Source organism: Apaloderma vittatum, unplaced genomic scaffold (genome assembly GCF_000703405.1).
Source record: "Apaloderma vittatum isolate BGI_N311 unplaced genomic scaffold, ASM70340v1 scaffold42761, whole genome shotgun sequence".
Lineage (NCBI taxonomy): Eukaryota > Metazoa > Chordata > Aves > Trogoniformes > Trogonidae > Apaloderma > Apaloderma vittatum.
In genome coordinates this window covers 1-20044 of record NW_009698187.1, presented here as the reverse complement: position 1 = coordinate 20044, position 20044 = coordinate 1, and the positions used below count along the sequence as shown (strand labels likewise).

Sequence of the window (20044 nt, the reverse complement as noted above, 5' to 3'; positions counted from 1 at the left end):
AGCCCGTTTACTGCGGGAGGGGGTGTCACAGCTCTGCCCAACCACACCCACGCGGAAAGTGTGAAACTACCGCCCCACCTGCCCCTGCTCGGTTGAGGAGGAGGGAACAAGCACTAAGGGACAGCTTCGGGTCCGGCTTCTTCAAGCGACAAGTGAGGTCTCTCCTAATTCCAAATGCAAACGAGCATATTCAGAACCTGAGGACTCCGGAGCAGCAGGACCAGCGCTGGAGCTGATCTCGGTGACAACAGGAAGATGCTCTCAAGGCCACACATGTTACAAGGCTCTCCCCCTCGGCTCGGCTGAGTTTATCCCATGGCCTCTGCATGTGACGAACAATCTTCCTGGAGCTTTAACTGCAGGGTGAAATACGTCCGATTCTTTTAGTCTGTTTTTGAGCGATGCCGAGCTACTGCAGATGCTATAAACCCTCATGAGGTTTAATGCTACTGCAACGAGCTTTTTACCATGTTCATGCTGCCATTCCTCTCACACACCAAGCAAAGGTACGGATGCTGGAGTCCGTACATCCCATTGAACAGGAAGCCTTAACGTGTACAAAATGCGACGTGGGAACTGCAACAGCAACTAGGTTTTGTTACAGAGCTGCTCTTGCCCCGCCTTCACCCCCTCAAAGCGCTAAACGGGAGGAGCAGCTCTATTTCACAAATGTGTACGTGCACGCGCAGGCAGACGCACGACAGGGATGCAGATGCTTTTATAAACCACAGAATGTGCTTCCTCCTTGGCAGTCTTACTACGCTTTTTTTTATTTTTAACACCAAATAAATACAAAACAATCCAATAAAAACCAAACAGCGGTAAATCTGAGAAACAGGTTGCTTTTAAAAGAAATACTATTAACTGAGTTTAGGCCCCAAATATATGATTTTCGGAGTGAAAAAACCTCCCCAGGTCTGCCGTACAGGTGGCTTCGTATAAACAACTCAGCATTTCACCCGGGATTTGGGACCGTGCTGGCTGAAAGGACAGGTTTTTGGAATGTAGAAACAAGAGGCACTTAAATCTCAAAGGTTTTTCATGAGCACTAGGAGTTTATCTACTTTATGTACCTTTACAAGTATCTTCCTGAGATACTTCCTCCACGGATGATGGAGAAACTGGTCTTCTGTGTGTCTCAGTGACGCACCTACAGCCAGGTGGACAAGTCTGGTCAACACAAATGAGGGTGAAGCAGCAATAAACACCTTAAACCAAAAAGCTTTTCCAAAAATCCCTCTGTTTTTGCCACTTTGAAGCTATTTGACACAGGGCCCTTTTCTATTTTTATTTCTATAATCTTTGCCTTACCAGATTTCTCATTCCTCTTCGTGCCCTCCACATGCACAACGTAGGCGTAGATGGAGGACAGACAAGAATTGGTGACCGAGAAGAAGCAGTGGGGAGAAAAATAAACCTCTTAAAATCTAAGGCCATCATTTCAATATTCCTACAGCATTTTCTCAGGGGGAGGACTGGGCCACACATTGCTGAGAGGGTTCACACAGAGAACTGTCTGTGTGTGCACACAATTTCACCCTGACCTTCTAAATACACACTCTGTTTATTTACTCCGCAGTTCGTATCTCCTCTAAGATTCCAATTCCCAATTTTACAGAACAGGAATCCCCTCCAAAGTATTCCAAAGCTGGTCAAAAATAAAATTTAAAAAATTGATAAGATATTAAAAATACTTCCTTGCTTCTCCATGAATGGGAAGATGGTTTCTGGTCTCTTTGAATCAAGAAATTCTCTCTCTTCCTGGGCTTATCCTCTAGAAAGTTTTTAGCTCTGGTGGCAGAGCAGCACGACGTCCATGAGCTAAAACTTCTGCAGGAATTTGAGCACCAGGTCACGCAGCTTCACCCTCAAAGGCTCATCGTTGTCGCAGATGATGTGTGTGGAGTCCTCCTCGATCTGGATGAGGGTTTCTGCCTCCTGGAGGAGCACGATGTGGCCCTTGGCTGTGTCCTCCACCTTCACGTCACTGAAACCGTGCTAGATGTAGTGTAGGGCAGGGAGTAAAAGAGAGAGAGGTTACCACGACTGGGAAAAACAGGCTCCACAGAGCAGGAGCCACGTGTCTGCAAGTTCAGCCACCAATCCCTGTGTCCTGCAGCTCCTCAGAGAGCTTCTCCACCCATGGAGATATTTCCAAGATCTCTTCTTCGCTCAGCCACATCATTTTCACCAAACTTGTAGGAACTTAAAATACTTTCGAGACCTCCTCCCTATTGCTCAATTCTGTCAGAAATCAGGTGGTGGATCTGAAAGTCACACGGGGGAAATTCACCCACCCCAAAAGCTCAGCTGCCACGAAGAAATGACTGACGTGAAGCCCCTCTATCAGGACATGACTCCACGGGGAACTACTCCCTCCACCGCAGGGACACATGTTCCCTGAAATCCTTGGGTAGCTCATCAGCCGCTCTCCACTTCAAGCCACACCGAAATGATTTTCTCTCTCCCTGCTAGCAAAGCAGCGCGTTCCTGAGAACCTCCAGCGGCCACCAAGGACGTACTTACCTTCTCGAGCGTCTGCACAAACTGGTCCACGGGAATGGAGCCGCTCAGCAACGGCTTCAAAGGTTTGCACTCGGGCACGTCATCGCTCATTCGCTTTCTCTTCTTGCCAGTGGGAGGTTGCGGAGGTTTCGGAGGGAGCTGATGGATGAGAAGGTGCAGTGAATCACATCAGCTTGTTATAATTTAGTTGGAATAACAAGCACACGAGACAGAAGAGGAATACTGATTTTGTTTTCTGTGACTGAAGGGGGAACGTTGCGACACTGAAGGGGGAGAGGAGAAACCCAGCCTTGGGCTCCACTGCAGCTCTCGCACACAAGCCACCCTTTGCAGAACTAAATTAGCAGGTTTAGTTCAAATCTCTGTCACCTTAAAATTTCTGTCAGTTCGGTTCTGTTCAAATTTCTCTCATCTTAAAAGGGCTGACTCCTTCCAAGAACGAAGCTTGCTATTTCAGCACTGAAGTACTCTGCAGTATTTTCTAGGAATCACACCTTAAAAGAAGTCAATGCCTTGAAAACCACACTCCAAAAGATTCACCAGATTAAGAAATGGGCAAATTCAAAGCAAGTAGCTACTCGGAGAATGAGAAAAATGGGTAATTTATTTCTCGCTGGCCTCAGGAAAAGAGAGTCTTTAGGAGGAACTTGAATACAGACAGGAAGGCATGAGAGATGAAAAATCGCTGGAGAGGGGTTTGGGTATAATTTTGGGCTGCTTCAGAAAGTTATTGGCCTTAACTCCTGCCTGAGACCCTTCTCCGGACAGGGAGGGCGAGGCAGGGTGAACACGTGGGGCAGCAGCTAACTGTTTTATAGAGATGGAAACCAGGAGCTTCAAAAACAAAGGCACTATCGTGTAAAATAATGGGTCCTGTGCCAATTCAGTTAGGTCGGGGAAGTGTCAGCGTTCGTCTTTCCCAGTGAACTAGCGACTCAGTCCCTGGGAAGAAGGTGTGGGGGAAAACTTCTCACTCACACGGATCCATCTTCATAGACTGAGGGTTTGGGGCTTGTCTACACACACCTTCTGGAACTCCCGGGGGTCCCAGGCTCAGCCAATGCAGACACTGCTGTGCTGCCTCACCTCCAACCATTTATGAGGGCTCTGGCATTTTAAGCCTAAGTTGAAGTTTATTTGGCATTGGGAATCAGAGCAGACAAGAGAGTAAATGAACAACACAAAGGAAAAAGTGGCCTCACACCAACTGCTTTGCAACTCCAACATTTTTTTTTCAGTGTTGCCTTGTGTTTCTAGGGAACCGACTTGGAAAAAGTACGACAGCCTGTCAGCTGCGCACCGATAAAAATCCCTGCACTGAAGACACTGCCCTACTGGGGCCTCTTCCCAAGTGCACTGGGCCCAGCCCAGCTCTGCCGCTCAGTGGGAGAGGCAGCATCGTGCTTCGCTGAGCTCCCTGCATGCTCATGGGGTGACCTTCTCACTCTCTACAACTACCTTAAAGGAGGTTGTAGAGAGGTGAGGCTCAGTCAGTTCAACTAAGTAACAAGTGACAGGACAAGTGGAAATGGCCTCAAGTTGCACCAGCTTGGATATTAGGAGGAATTTCTTTACCGGAAGGGTTCTCAGGCATTGGAACGGGTTGGCAAGGGCAGTGCTGGAGTCCCCGTCCCTGGAGGTGTTTAACAGTCAGGCAGACATGGTGCTTAAGGGTATGGTTTAGTCAAGGTTTTGTCAGTGTTGGGTTAATGATTGGATTCGATTGTCTTAAAGGTCTTTTCCAATCATCTGGGCAACTCTGTGATTCTGTGTGATTCTGTGATTTGTGCACCAAAGGAGAGAGGGGACCGGTGCATCCCCTGCTGAGCAGGTCCACCAGACATCACCTCCTTCTGCAGAGCACTAACGCCAGGAATGGCAGTGCCAGCCTCCTTTAAGAGGTGGTAGGGACAGCGAGTGCTCGTGCTTTGCACAAGGATGCATTATCTGCTTCTTGGCCAACGGGGCAACTCAAGGAAGACAGGCCTTTCATGTATCTAATGGTTTAGGCCATCCCTCTCCTGTGACCCTCAGATCTAAGTCCATGAGCGGCTGGATGGTGTCGATTCTTCCTGTTACGGAGGACAGTAGTGTGATTAGTAGCCCCTCTTCAGGAATAATCTCGGTTCCCCTTTTATCTTAGCCAGACACATGGCAAAGGAAAAGAGGTTAGAGAGATTTATTTGCATCCCACTCTCTCCTCTAAGCGTTAATTCCTCACTCACACATACCAGGACAAAGCATCTGAGAAGGACTCTGCTCCGGTGGGGAAAAAAAGCTGTTGCAGGGGTTGCCTCAGAGAACAGCTGGGGTCCCATATGGCAGGAAAGCCGGTGTAAAGATATTTTTCTCCCTTTCCCATTATACTGTACCTGCAGCACATGCTTGTTGTCTTTAGTATGCAACACGGCAGAAACTGTTGCTAAGGAAATACCAGGCTTAATCTCCAAGGGCACGAGCAAATCTGCAAGCTAAAGCGAGAGAAGGATTTTGTTCAGCGTGTGATAATCTCAAAATGTGTATGAATCCAGCTGTGATTTAAATTGGCAGCACGGTTTTTTTAAACACGGGCTAATGAACTGTAAACACAAACGCACCGGCACAACGACAGAGCGCTCCTCTTACCTGCTTCACCCTCCTCCCAGCTCTTAGAGCTACTGACTTGTGTGCCGTTACCAGTCTCACAAAATATAACAGAGAAACCTCCTTTAAAAAGACACCAACTACTTCAATGAGAATTTTGATTATCAGAACACCTAAGGTAACTTGTCGTTACTTATTATGTTTATTATGTCGACGGACACTGAAAAATCAAAGCCAGATTCCTTCCAGTTCCTTGGTGCTGCAGCATTCCGGCTGCGGAACAGCTGGAAGAAAAGGGTTTGGCCTTAAAATCCAACAGCTCTGTTGACCGATTTGAAATTTTTCCCTACGACACTGCATAGAAACCTTTCCACCGCCTTTATGTAATTCTTCCCTGAAAGAAAGGAAATCTAGTCTTGGCTCCAACTCTGAATTCAGTGGCAGCCTCCCAAGATGTTCAGCACTGAGGCTGTTGTCAGCGAGCGTGGGGTGGGCAGCCCACCCCAGCCCCTGCCGAGACTTCCAGCCACGGCTCCAAAGGAACGCTGCAGAAAACGGTGCTCATGAACACAGAGAACTATTTATTTTCTTTTTTTTGACTCTCCAAGGGAGTTCTAGCTGACAACATGCTGGGCACTGGATGCCCTGGAGTCCTGGCCATGACTGCAGCCAGGATCTAGCCCTGGAGAAACAGGTACCTCCACACCAGCAGTTCCATGTATCACTCCCCGCCAAGCTCCTGTTGGTCACTGTGGACCAAAAGGCAAGGATGCGTGAAACGTGCGCTGCATCCGTGGGGAAACCCCGCAGAACAGAAGTGGGTAAGGTTGCTCACGTGTTCTGCCCCTGGATGGGAGGACTTTTCAGTTGAGAAGACACCAGCGAAAGGGGCAGAATCCACTTGGCTGATTTTCCCCACAGTTGTGCCATCCACCCACCCAGACCATCAAGCCTCTACAAGAAGACCTTCATCTGAACTCCATTTCCTTTCATCTTCACACACACAGCACCTCCAGTTGGAGCCATATATTCAGAAGATCTTGATCTCCAGCTAACGCAGTTCTTTTGAAACTTCAGCCGTCTACAGCAGCGCTTCGAGGGAGCAGAGCTCTGGAGAACCAGCTGCCATCAGTGCCCTGAGAGCAAGGCAACACCAGCTCTCTGTAGCTTTGCCAGATGCTCCCACACACAGGAAAAGCTGCAAAAGAACCTGAATGGATTTTAGAAAAGCGTGGTTTTTTTCCCATTTTGGAGACGGTGCACCTGAGGCAAAGAAAGATTAAACTCCTTACCTAAGACCACCTAGTGAATTTTCAACAGGATCCAAAGCAGGAGAGAGATGGGGCAGAACAAGTGAACCTTGTGCCTCCTCATGAAATTTCAGGGACCAAAACTTTACTGCTGAGTACTCTGATCTGCTGTAAATGATGATTATGTAGCTGCAAAGCTCTAATCCTTGTGAATACAGAAGCAACTGAACTCGACTTCAAAAAGCACTCACGCCTGGCCCAATCCTTCTGCCATCCAAGTGTCAAGAAGTCTTTCCTGTTGGCTTCAACGGCAGCAAAGTTCAGCCACTTCTAATAACTCCTGAAAATCCCACCTACCACTATTAAAGCTGCAGGAACATTTTGAGAGAATGTCCTTGAAATAAAACAGTTGGATAGGTGATAGTGTTGGAAAACCACAGATGTTTCAAGGCTGCGCTCAAATCCCCTGAATTTTTCACGTATTCAGACTTAGTGAATGTTAGAAATCAATATTTCATGGAGCAGTTCGGATTGCTCCCTCTCCGGACTGTGTTCAAGATCTTTAAAGCAGGCAATTGGAATACAGCCTTTATAGTTTGTTGCGGAGGGCTAAGAGAACGAAAATGTAACGATGATCATTGCTTCAGATTTCCCCTGGGACCTAACCTTGCAGTGTCTTACGCTGCATTTTGCAGTGGCCGGGGGCACTTCCCATCCCCATCACCTTCCAGAGGCGGATCGATACGAAATGGACTCTAATGAAGAATACCTGGCAAAATGACAAGCGCTGTAGAGAGAAAGATCCTTAAAAAAACCCAGAGAAACGCTTTGCATCAAAGTGCTCTTCTGCTACTGAAACAGTTTGATATTACCATTTATGCAGGTTTTAACCTGCTGGTAAATAGCAACACTTTAATTATCGACAGTCAAAAAGACAGTAAGACGGACATTCGTTTTTATTTTCTCTAAGATATCACTTCATTTCACAGCCCTGCGGCCAATCTTTTTAGTATAGAAGTTCCCTGACCTAAACCAAAAAGGTCATTTAATCACATCCAGTAATTCACCCACCAAGACCAGACAGCACTGCTACACTCCTTTCAGCTGACCTCCTGCACACACAGATCACAGAACTCTTCCAGAGTGCTGGATTAAAGAAACCTTTTTTTTGCAGAGAGAGAGCAAATTTTGTCTGTACTCCAAGCAACAGCAACTCCACCATTTCCTCTGGCAAGCTGTTCCAAACTTTCATTTTCCTTGCAGCTAGGAAACCGTGTCTTATTTCAAGGTTGAATTTGTCCAGCTTTCAGTCGCTGGAGCTTGTTATGCGTTTGTCTGCGAGATTGAAAAGCCCCCCCACTAAGCAAGAATAAGTGTGTCTTCCTTCCAGTCATTATCACAAGCCTCATGCCCCCATGCTGGCACCAGGAAAGCCACGAAAGCAGAGACACACAGCACGGGGAACTCACATCACATTCATCAGTCCCCCGCCTATGGGTGAGCACTTGGACTGCTTTAAACAAAGTCGTGTGCCTGTGTATGTGCACTGTGCGTTTTGGGTTTTTTTTCAAATCTCTCCTGCTAAGGAAAGCTTAAAACAGAGACCAACCAAAACCCCAAAGACACCGACTCAGTAATCTGAAACTGCAAAGTGTTGATGTGAAGTTGTCATGTTGAAGTTGTGATGTTGAAGAGTCACCTTGGGATGATGCTCCCACCTACGCTCTTGCTGACTCAAGTAATTTTTACCGTAAACTGCAGTTGGATCCTTTGTGTCAGACTGCATTTTCCACAACAAAATGAGATCTGGGACATACTGAGTGAGCCTGAACATCATTGCTGGCCAAACTGCAGCTGTTTATGAAGAAGAAGAGAGCACACGGATGGGGTTACTCTGGAGTCTCCACTAAGGCTTTCGTCAGAGACAACTCTCCCCAGGCCAAGGGCTCACACTGTCGTCAGTCACCAGCCAAAAATCCTCTTGTTGGCTGTGAAAAGCTAAATGATGACTGAGGATGTGATCTGAAAATCCTACAGTAAAAAACTCCACAACCGAGGCTGAATAATCAGTGAGTAACACCAGGGAAGGACCAATTTTAGCACACGTGGTCTTGGTCCTATGGAGGATTCTAGGGAGGGGGTTGAGTCGCCATCCCTGGATGTGTTAAAGTGTCGCTTAGATGTGGTGTTGGGTGAGATGGTTTAGGGGTGAACTTGTAGTGTAGGGTCAATGGTTGGACTCGATAATCCCAAGGGTCTTTTCCAACCTGAATTGTTCTATGATTCTATGATTCTCTCAGGAACAGAGTGCACAGATAAACACCGGCCGGTATTTTAACATTCGAGCTGCAGCTATGCTGGCAGTGGTGGCTACCCGTGATTTCTTCCTAGATGTTTTGAGACACCTTTCCAAACGTTTCCCTTTTCCTTCTTCATCTCCAGGTGAAGTAGCTCTTGGCTTGCACTTGAGAGGGTGCAGGAAGACTGACCCAGCAGGGAGAGGCAAAGCCGGAGCTGAGCGAGGTGAGCTGGATCTTCACCCTCCAGCAAAGGGGAACAAGCAGGAGCACAACAAAGTTTATCCGTAATTAAAATCCCCTTAACTTCCCAGATCTGAAATTCCCTGATGTGTACACTAGATTACAACACGTGTATCTAGAAAGGGACACAGCTGGGTTTTTGCATCAATAGTAAATGTGTGTTTTCCAGATTTGCAATCTGTGCACAAATGTATGATCTCTGCATTAGAGGTAGGAGCCGGAGGATCAGATCAGAGAAATCAAAGACATGAAACTGAGTCGTGAAACCACCAGGCAGGACAGACCCGTTATGAACTCAACATGTTGCAAGCCCTTAGAAAAAAATAAAGAAAAAATAAAGCTGTGATATATTCCTTGGGGCAGGGCTCAGTTTTGTTCGGTGCTTGTGCAACACCTCGTGCTCAGAAACCCCACTAAAGGGGTGCGTAATTCATGTTACTATACTGCGGTAATAAAGTAAAAAGAAGTAAAATTTTAAAAAAAATCATCAGAAGTGGGTGACACGCGACTAACACAACAGCTTTCTCTGATAAGACGACTGCTGAGGGAACTGGGACAGCCACAGTCTGTGCTTCATAAAGCACTAGCAAGGTACCGCAGGGGAAATGGCAAACGGAGAATTTCTACAGCTGTCCTGAGGTGGGGAAAGTGGTGGTTAAAGCAAAGATATTCCCAGACAACCACCGGGTTGCTGCTGCAGTTCCTGAAGGGTCAGTCTCGAGCCTAGTCCCATCCAATTTTTATTAATGATCTCAGTGCAAAACAAAGAAAGTGTTCAGGAGGCCCCACTGAAGTTTGCAGAGGTAGAAAGATCAGGCTTTCATAGAGGAAGAACCCGATGACCTCACGAACCAGAGTGAGAAAAACAAGATGAAATTCAATCGCGTGAAATGCAAGGCCAGGAACGGGGCTAACGCCGAGACTCTCTGCTGTGAGCTGGCGGCTGCTGGAAATGACAGAGGTGAAGGGTCCAGGTTTATTAGTCCACCTCCTGAGAACTGAGAGTCACAAATGTGGCACCGCCATGAAAAAGCTAAATGCAACCCCAGAAAATATCAGGTAATTCTAGTAGAGATGAGCTCTTGCTATTACATTGGGCCCATCAAACCTCATCCGAACGACTTGTAAATTGTGGGTAACTTAAGATCAAGTATTCTGTGATTCTGTGAAGTAAGATATTCTCAAGGGTAGGTTAGGAGAAGCTGTCTGGTAAGAGGAAACTAAAACCCTTGGCTTGTTTAGCCCAGCAAAAAGAAAGACAAGAGGAAATCTTGATTATTCTACATAAACACCACAGGGAAAAAAAACAACAAAAGGGAAAACTATTTATGCTAAACCACAATGTTAAGAATAAGTATATGCAGACCAGCCATGAATACGTGTAGGCTGAAAATTAGGCTGGTTTAGCCATTGGGGAATGTGGGGGTTTGAACAGCATTCCAGTGGGAACAACAGGGGCAAAAGTCTTCGCAGTCTGAAGCTGGTGCTTTACATTTTCTGAGGCACATTATAAACATGATTACAGCTGGGTTCTGGCCATGTAAACCATGGGGGTATTTTCACTTCTAAGTGGAAATGATTGCTTACAGCCTTGGAGATTGCCAGGCATGGAGAGATTGCCATCTAGATCCTAGCCCCTGAAAAGGACGCGATTTGTAAGCAACAGAAGAATATCCTCTCCCAATTATTACAGAAGCCCTAAGATTTTAAGATCTACCTGCTTTCAGAAGGAGCCCACCAGGCTTTAGAGATCCCAGTTTCACAGAGGTTTTTACAATAAGTAGTCCTCAGCAAAATCTAAACAGAGACCAATCTGCCTCACCCTTCATCCCTCCACTCACCTGGCTCCTCACACACACCAAATTCAGTTTCTGGACATAGAAAAGCATCTTCCCAGTGCATGTTTCACAGGGATTTTTTTGTGCTTAAAACTGTGCAATTGCCCTTTCGCATGCAGGGATGATCTGTACCGTCAGTTTTGTCACTAGAAGCCTCTGGTCTTCATCCTTCCATTTGCACTTAGGTGGCAACGTTCAGAAGGAAGAACCTCACGTCCTACCTCCCTCTTCTTATCCCTTCAGTATTTCAGTAGCAGGACCTCTGTTGTCGAGTCACTTGAAACCAGCCACAGAAACGCACAAGCGATTAATAGCGTGCACAGAAGTCTCAAACAGATCCAGCATTGGCCTTACGCCATTTGTACTAAATCAGGCAGAGTGCAGGAAGTCTGCAACTATCAGATCCTGCAGAGCAAACAAAAAGATATGTGGTCAAACACGTGCACTGAAGAGGAAAGATCTAAAGATTTAAATATGCCTGTGGAGTAGGGATTTATGATCAGCAAGCATATTAAACAAGGCACAGGCATGCTGCAAGCCACCGTGCTGCAGAATGGAAAATGAGGAATCTTTCTAATGGCTTCAAACTGCACAAAGGAGGTTTAGACTGGACATTAGGAATTTTTTTTTCACAGCAAGAGCAGTCAGACATTGGAATACGCTGCCCAGGGAGGTGGTGGAGTCCCCAGCCCTGGAGGTGTTTAAAGGCCATTTAGATGTGGGGTTGGGGGAGACGGTTTAGGGGTGAGCTTTGTAGAGCAGGGTCAGTGGTTGGACTCAGTGATCCCAAGGGTCTTTTCCAACCTGAAGGATTCTGATTCCAATGAGACTTAAAGGAACAAGGGCATTTCCAACGAAGAACAAACATCCTAGAACTAAGAGCATCTATATAATCGTTAGTGGGTGATCCAAGCCACATCTCATTGAGGTTTCAGCCTGAAATTTTACAGAATCCAAGTGCTCTAAATGGGATGATGAAGTTGCTAAACTAAACCTAACTTGGTAGATCTTTCCGTCTCTCTGGGTCTGCTACAACTCTCTCTGGAGTGGAATTTAAAGTCTCACTGACTTCAGTGGATGACGAATCATACCATAAATATCTAAAGTTCTTCTGTTTTTGCTTGCAAATGCCTACATCTTAGATTTATTCTTCCATAAAGCCAACATCTAGTGGAGAAATAAAACAGGCTGAAGAGTTAGTCCTGCAGTTTTGAGCAATGAAAAAACTTTTTCTTTTCCATTTACATGTTCCATGTTCAACTAATGGACCAGGGCTCCAGAACGACATGATGAACCTAATCCCCAAAGCCTGGAAATCAAACCAGAAAGACTTGGGCTGACCAACCAACAGGAAACATTCCCGGGTGGGATCATAAGAAGTAGTCTCAGTACTACAGCTAACCACTGGCTTTTCACCAATCCTTTGCCAAGAGACAGTTTTAAGGAAGTATTTAAGAAGTATAATGAGGTAGATCATAGAATCCTAGACTGGCCTAGGCTGGAAGGGACCTTAGAGGTCATCTAGTCCAACCTCCCTGTCATGGGCAGGGACGCCTCTCAGCTAGATCATGATACTCAAGGCTCTGTCCCACCTGGCCTTGAACACCTCCAGGGAGGGGGCAGTCACAACGTCTCTGGGCAGTTTATTCCAAAGTCTTGCCACCCTCGGACTGAACAATTTCTTTCTAATGTCTAATCTAAATCTATTCTTCAATTTAAACCCATTTCCCCTTGTGCTGTCGCTGGACACTCTTGCACCAAGTCCCTCCCCAGGCTCCCTGCAGGTTCCCTTCAGGCACTGCAGGCAGGGATGACGTCTCCCTGGAGCCTTCTCTTCTCCAGCTGCACAACCCCAGCTCCCTCAGCCTGTCCTCGCCGCAGAGGTTCTCCAGCTCCTGGATCATCTTTGTGGCCTCCTCTGAACATGCTCCAACAGATCTATGCCCCTCTTACGGTGTGGATGTATGGGTGTTTACTGAAGCTCTTCCCCAGTACGCTGCATTGCCTGGGAGAAAGCCGGAAACAGTTGTTTGAGGAACTCAGAAGAGCAGAGTGGAAGCTAGAACCATCAAAAGCAGAAATTAGCCTCAAACTTGAACGAAAAATGCCAAGTAGGTGAAGCAAGCACGTGAAATGTCTTCAAAGTAAAGGCAAGCAGCTTCAAGATGTGAAAGATGAGTCATGTGAAAGACATAAAAAAGGCATCAATCAAAATATTCAAAATAGATTTAACCAGTTTTAGGGTCAGAACGTCAAGCCAGAATGTGATGTTGTTGAAGCTGACTGGGAAGAGAGAGAGAAGGGCCTGGCTAGCAAAGAGTGTGATCTTACAGCCAGCCCTCAAAAATGAAGGAGAAACACACCTTGATATTAATGTGGGCAGGCAAAAGCAGGCTGGGAGCAGATCTGAGTTTCATCAATCTAAACAGAAGTCTCTGTAGATAAGACCAACCCGAGAAAAGGTGCAAGAAGAGAAGAAACATGGGAGTGAGATGGGAGACATTTTTAAGAAGAAAAGAACGGCTGATTGCATTGAACACCGAGCATGTAGATCAGGAAGACGGCAGACTCCAGTGGTTCTGGCTTTGTCTAAGAAAAGTCTGGTAAAAGCTGGAACAAGAGCAGCTTGGGGGGAATGTCAAAAAGGTGAAGTCAAGCTCGGAGAGCACCTGTGCTACAATGAGGGAGGGACTCCAAGCAATTTTTCAGATAGTGGATTCAGTAAGCTTGGAGCTGAAGGGATGAATCGTAGTAGCAGAAGTAAGCAGGTTGGTTATATTTAATTTACTTTATGATAAGTCAGACTACAGCATCTTTGCACAAGGGGGAATAGTTAGGGGAAGGGGAATAGAGAGGTCATGAGACTGGATAATGTGCAGTCACCAAAGTAAGTCGAGGTTTAGAAGAAAGGCAGAAATTAAAAATCTTTAGTCCCTGAAACACGGAAGGAAGTCAGAGAGGTAAGATAAGAACCACGTTTTGCCTTTCTTTCTCTCAAAAAGCAGTTGGCAAGATGAAGCTGAGACAGGAAAAAGGGAGGGTGGGGTGAAAGCTACATAATTATAATGGGCTGCCAAGTGGCTGTTTTCCTAATTCTTTTCTGCAATAGTTCCTTGTAATTTCACTTCATGTTGGGCTGTGCATTGCACAGGCTCACTCTCTACACTGTCCTGTGTCCTGAAGAACTTGCAAATACGAGTTTTAAAAACACAGAGCCCTCACTGAAGTCACTCTGCTGCTGAAATCGAGTGATCCGCACCATTGTTCAGCTGTAATTAAACTGGAGGCACATTATTTGCTCAGACACTACTGCTTAATTTATCTGTTTGCTCCAGAAGGTGTTTTCCATTTTCCCATCATTCTCCTGTGAACAGACAATGCCTTAACCAATTTCCAGGAAGCAGTCTTTTTTAATTATTATTATTTTTTTAAAGTGAAAGGCAGATGCTGAGAAGAACAAATCAGTTAAAGCGTAAAGGTTTCCACAATACCTCCGAGAGCCATTCCAGCCTGGTGCCTTGGGACTGTTAAAACCTCTCTCCAAACAAAGGCTGCTCCGAGTGTAAATCTCATCAGCACACAACGGTTCTGCCTGACCTGACTTTGCTCTTCGGTGAAGTGATTGAAATGTAGACAAGCTCCGGCAGCGGAAGTAAATTTACATTAGTCTGTGAGGCCAGAATCTGAACCACTGGGACAGTTTTGGAAAGGAAACTTCCTGCTGCCATACCGTCAGTCTACGTTGACTGAAGTCATGCTGAGCCAGCTGCTGGGCTTTCAAAAGGTTTAAAAATTCAGACAGAAATTTAAGCACGTGTTCTTTTCTGAGAAAGGGCCGTGGATGTTACAGGAGGGCCCAGATCAGGGCTTCATTGAAGCAGACGCTCATAATTTTATGAGACTTCTAGCTGTACTTTAGACACAAGTCCTAGCCCTGGAGCACATCTAGCAATTACTCTTTTTTTTGAGGATGGATTTCATCACCCTGTTCTCGGCTAACGTGGTTTTGACAAACAAGAAGCTTTCACAAGGTCAAGCTTTCCCAAGGTTTGCTAGGAGTAACTAAATACCTTCCCCAGTTGCCACTTGAGCCTTCACAGAATCCCACAGCTGGTGGCAGCCCATCCTTCCCTTGTAGTATAGAAATTCCTATATACTCAGGCACGACTGAAGCGTCTTCCTGGATGAAACTACTGAAAAGGGGACATTAAGCAGCAAATACTCCCCACCAGGGAGCCTCATCTACAATCTGCAATCCTGTCTCGCAGAAGGGGAAGTTACAGCCCTTTTTTGCCACCACTGGGTGAACCCTGCTTGAAACCAACAGGCCATCTGCATCAGCCTCTCCGAACCAACATCTTAACGACCTCTCTGCACCACGGGACAGGCAGACAGGGCTCTTGTGCTGGGAGAGGGAATGAGACAAGCCATGCAGATGGCACAGAAAGAATCTTAAGGATGTACAGTGCTTATTTAGGGAGTGAGCATGAAAGGAAATACAGGCCCTCAAAAAGATGGTCTTTTCCTCCTCCCATTTACTTGAAAACCAAACAACAACCCTTCGGGATCGACTGAGGTGACGGAGTAGGAACGACTGCAGTTACACTCCCCAGCAGTTATCAACTATGCCGCTAAGATCCCAAACCCAAAGTCAGCGAGGGTGGGAGACAACGTACCAGCCCTCCCATGCCTTATCATCACTCCGCAGGTCAAGCTGGAAGCCAAAAACTGGCCTCACACGGTGATGTGATGAAGACATGCTGACCTGGGGAGACAGTCTGGGATCACTACAAGGTTGGCTTTGCTACCTCTCTAGCAAGTTCCCCTAAAAAGACTGAGTAAGATCTCTTTTTGAGGGTGATTTGCAGATCTCAGTGCTGGGAAATGGCAGCCTACTAACAGCCTCAAATCACAGTCCTGCTCTCAGAGGCAGGCACACAACGTCTCAAAAAAACCCCGAGGCAAGCAAATGCTACCTACCTGACACCAATGGGAAAGAACAGCAGCCTTCCTGAAAGTCTCATGAGATTATTTCATTTACCTAATTTTTGTATCATATTAAAGTCTTTGTAGGAGCTTCACCACATGCCAAATAGCTTTCTGCAAGTTGGTAAGCGCAGCTTTGGAACGAGAGACAATACCTGGACATGGAAAATCACAAGATGTTTCTCCTCCCTGAATAGAGATAGCTTTGAAATTAGGACTCCTGTGTGAATGTAACTTGATGTTATTTGTTAGAGGGGCAAAAAAGGCCCATTTCTGTCAGTATTCCTGCCTGTGCAGCTTTCTGCTCGAATTCTCCAAGTTTCTCTTTAATACCCATTCCCAGGTTGGTGAATACCATATCGTGTACCGTGCATCCTCCCTCCAACATCACAGCAGTTTTGGGAAGTGCTTTCACTTCTATGCACTGTTTTTACCTGGAGGTATGGGAAGAAGCCAGTCAATACCTAAAAACCACCGGAGATCTCGGTTTGAGAAATGGAGAGCACTTCCACATCAGTGGCTGCCAAGGCATCCACATGGCCTCTTGAGCCTCAGACGTTAGGGATCTTGAGCCTCAAATGCAAGGGATCTTGTTGCCATAAGGGATCTTGCAGCCAAGCTAACAAGAGAAACACGGATTTGTTTTCTGATGTGGTCTAGCCCCACGAGCACGGCACTGCCGTCGGACTAGTAAGCTCTGCCAGGGAGCTCTGCAGGCCTCGGTGTCCTTTCAACGTGAGCAGCGTTTTGTCTTTTAGGCTTGTGCTGATCGTACAGGAAGACTCTGATGGAGCAAGAAACTGAACCTGTGACTCCCACGGATCAGCCCAGCTTTTAGACAACCCTCCCCGTCGACAGGAACTTCCAAATGTATGAGGGTTGGTGAATATTCATCTGTAGCATGGGTGCTAATTTGCATTCCGTTTGCAGGGAAAGCTGGTATCCACGCTCCTCGCAGGGCTGACACAAGGCGTAGGCTCACATACAAAGGCTCACTTACATCCTCACGGTTTAGGGGGAAACCCAATGCTTCAGTGGAACCTAAATCACAGTTAAGCCATGTGCTGCTGGCTCTCTGCTCTCAGAATGTAAGACTTGTTTTGGTCATGCTGGTGAATGGAAGTCACATTTTACGAATCTTAGGTTTAAGAGGATCCAATAAATATGTAAATTTTCCAAAACAATTAAATATACGTGCCATGGTGGAGTTGCACCCAAGTATATTCTCTAATTAAAAAAATCCCTCCTTGTCTCTGGCAGTCTTCCAACCACTGGGCTGGGCAGGCTCCCAGCAGAACTAATGAACAAAGCAGACACATGAGAAGTGGTAGGAACGGGTGTTGTGGACTGGCTGAAGGATTTTGTTACACAGGTACCAGTTCTGTGCTGCATGTTTGGCTTAACTAAAGGTACTTCCTTCCTCTACTCTCTGATGAAAAGTAGACTCATATATTCAACAGTTTCCAAAGGGCAGTTACGCCTACTTGTAAAAAGCCACGATCACCTCTGTTTCAAGGATACATTTGTGCTGACTGGATTGTCAAAAAAATATTTTAAGATTGTCTCTCTTAGAATATGGGTCACCCTTTGTATTATGGGTACATTTATATTTGATTTATGGGGTTAATAAATTATTAACAGATGTTGCAGGCAAACAGAGTCCACATTATAGATGGCTACAAGCAACTTATCAACCTGTTGGACTTCAGCAGTCTCTAAGATTTAACCATTTATTGAAATTGTTGTAGCACATGAGCCATTCCACTACTACGCCTTTAACATACGACTGAATGCTGCTCCTCAAGGAAAAGGGTATTTCTCACAGCTGGGGAAGGAGAAAGACAACTCCTGGCTACTAACTGCCAGATTCTTTGAAACCTTTCCATGGCCTTGGGCCACTAATTCCAACTGCAGTGCCTCAACTTACTCAAATTTAAACTGGAGGTGACTGGCTTGCCTCACAGGCGGCCAGCAGAGATCGTCTTTTGTTCTGTATTTTGAGATGCGATACATCCTCGCAAAGGACAATTAACTCGAACATATTTTTTGCTTGCTCACAATGCCTTTTTCAATTCCCACTAGTTTACACAGTGAGATTCTCTCTCAGAAACGCTCCTTTCTTAGCCTTCTGTTTGACAGAAAGTGCTTTACGCGATCAGAGCCAACAGTAAATCACTGCCACGAGGTGTCTTTAGTCAAAGGGTCTACTGAAGCGGTAGCTTGAATTTGGCTGCAGGAGCACAAAGCCACCACCTTTTTCCTCATTTTGGTTACTCACTTCTGGCATGATCTCAATCTTCTCGTAGCGTCGCTTGTACGGGAGACTCAGCACCTCTGCTCTGTGGTAGGCCATCGGCGGAGGCTGGCAGTCTATCATCAGATCTGTCCGATGAGACTGGGTGGGTGGCGGCTGAGTGTATTGCTCCGGGCAAACGACGTGGAGAGGCTGGAAAAAAAAGAAGATTTTGGTGACTTATAAAAATTTTCTGGCTGATTCTGTGTGCTGCCCTCCAACAGTAACCTTCGTCATAAGGAGGTCTGAATGTTGTTGTGAGCAAGCTGATTTATTTGTATGAAAACAACACGCTAAAGATGCAATCCAAAAGATCCAGTCAGTAGCGAAACAAACGGTTCAAGGAGCACGCAGCCTTTGCTTTGTATACAACAGCACCCAGAGTAATCACCACTTCAGTATCAGCAGTCATGCCCGCTGCCATAAGGAGATTAAAAAAAGACAATTCAAGAGCTTTTTCTTCCAAATCCTTGTCAACTGGAAGCAAACGACAGTAGTGGTGGAGAGCATCACGAAACAGCATGAAGTGAGGCAGCTGTATCGATATGCAAGGCTGTAAAAACATTAGCACAATGAGCAACTCCCGAGATTTCACGACCTGTCAACAATAAATGAGCAAAGCGTCGACAAGCTGGTTGCCCAAAGGATCACGGCAGGATTTAAGGAAGCCAAAGGACAAGGCAGCGCTTCTGCAAACTGTTTTGGAAACAGCATTATAGCTCGGTACTAACATGGAAGAAAGCGCTTCTCTGAAAAAACAGGCAGCGGCAACTGCAATCAGTTGTGTGGTGCCAATTCAGGTCATAGAACAATGGAATAAAATGATCCAGATATTGTTAAGAGGTTTGGAAGAACACGTATTTTTGTGCTCACCAAGTTGAAGACAGAACAAAGGGGAAAGCTCATCCAGGAAAAAAAAATCTGGGTATTATTTTAATTATGTCGTGAGACAGAAAGCAAATTTCAGTAGCAACAAATGGGATGGACAAGGAGAAGCCACCAAAGCCAAAAAGAGTCAAGGGGGCAAAGCAGAAACTGCCACGAACACTTTGACTTTCTCCCTAGCCAGAAGTCTGGATTTTGCAAATGGAGAAAGAAAAGCAGCGGACTTGGAAGAGATGTGAGAGTGATCATTTCAGAACGGCAACGCGAGGACGAAAGCAAGTATCAGCTGCAGGATAAAGAGATGTTTAAAGCCGAGGGTGCTGAGGATACTCAGCATTTAGTCCCCTCTACATTAGGGCTGTATGAGACCGAGAGCTCGGTGCCGAGTGCTCTCTCACGGCAAAAAGGATCTGGGCGTTGCCATGATTTTGCCATTTTTCAATGTAAAGGTTGTTCCCAGTTGATCTATTTAAGTGTGTGAAGAAACATAAGAAAAGGCAACAGACAGTTCATTACCTGGACTTCTTTGAGTAATTTAGACACCTGAATAAAATTCAGCCTCGTGTCAATGGGACAGTAAACACATTTCATCGCCAAGGGCTGATAAGGAGCCAGGGCATCCAGATAAGAGAAATCAGGTTCTGAAAAGAGAAATGTTGAAAACATTGAGAGCCTGTAAAGAACAAAGACAGTCCAATTCCTCTCTGATTCCACATTCTAATCCAGACAAGCCATTCAATTCTGTTATAGATTTCTTTTTCCTTCTTCCTTCTTCCCACCCGTTATTTTCAGTTAATTTGATGAAAATTATGCTCACAATTAGTCTTATCTTAATCAAGCAACAGAGCAATGCTATTTCATTTGAGCACATTATTGCGTGGTTTTTGTAACAAATTTAATCAAGACAAAAACATCATCTCTTTCTTTCAATCAGATCATGTAAAAGAAGGCAAGATGGATATATTTTTGATATCATAAGTTAACCCAAATGACAGCTTGTTTTTTCACTATGACAAAAATGCAGCGTAAAGATCCCATCTTGATAAATATGCACCAATGTCCTCTGCTGTGGACACGTTACCTCCCAACCGCTATTTTTCCTTATAGTACATAATATATATAATTACACTATATATATATATA

General features: G+C 45.6%; 1 protein-coding gene across 1 annotated transcript; it reads right to left on the bottom strand.

Moving 5' to 3' along the window:
- Positions 1 to 1821: 1821 nt before the first annotated feature.
- Positions 1822 to 19574, bottom strand: LOC104280294 (integrator complex subunit 9; the record flags this gene model as incomplete). Its single annotated transcript, XM_009877900.1, has 5 exons — positions 1822 to 1998; positions 2527 to 2664; positions 4899 to 4997; positions 18002 to 18169; positions 19418 to 19574. Coding segments are annotated over 5 exons (739 nt in total), but the record flags the coding sequence as incomplete, so codon positions are not given.
- Between the last annotated feature and the right edge of the window lie 470 nt (positions 19575 to 20044).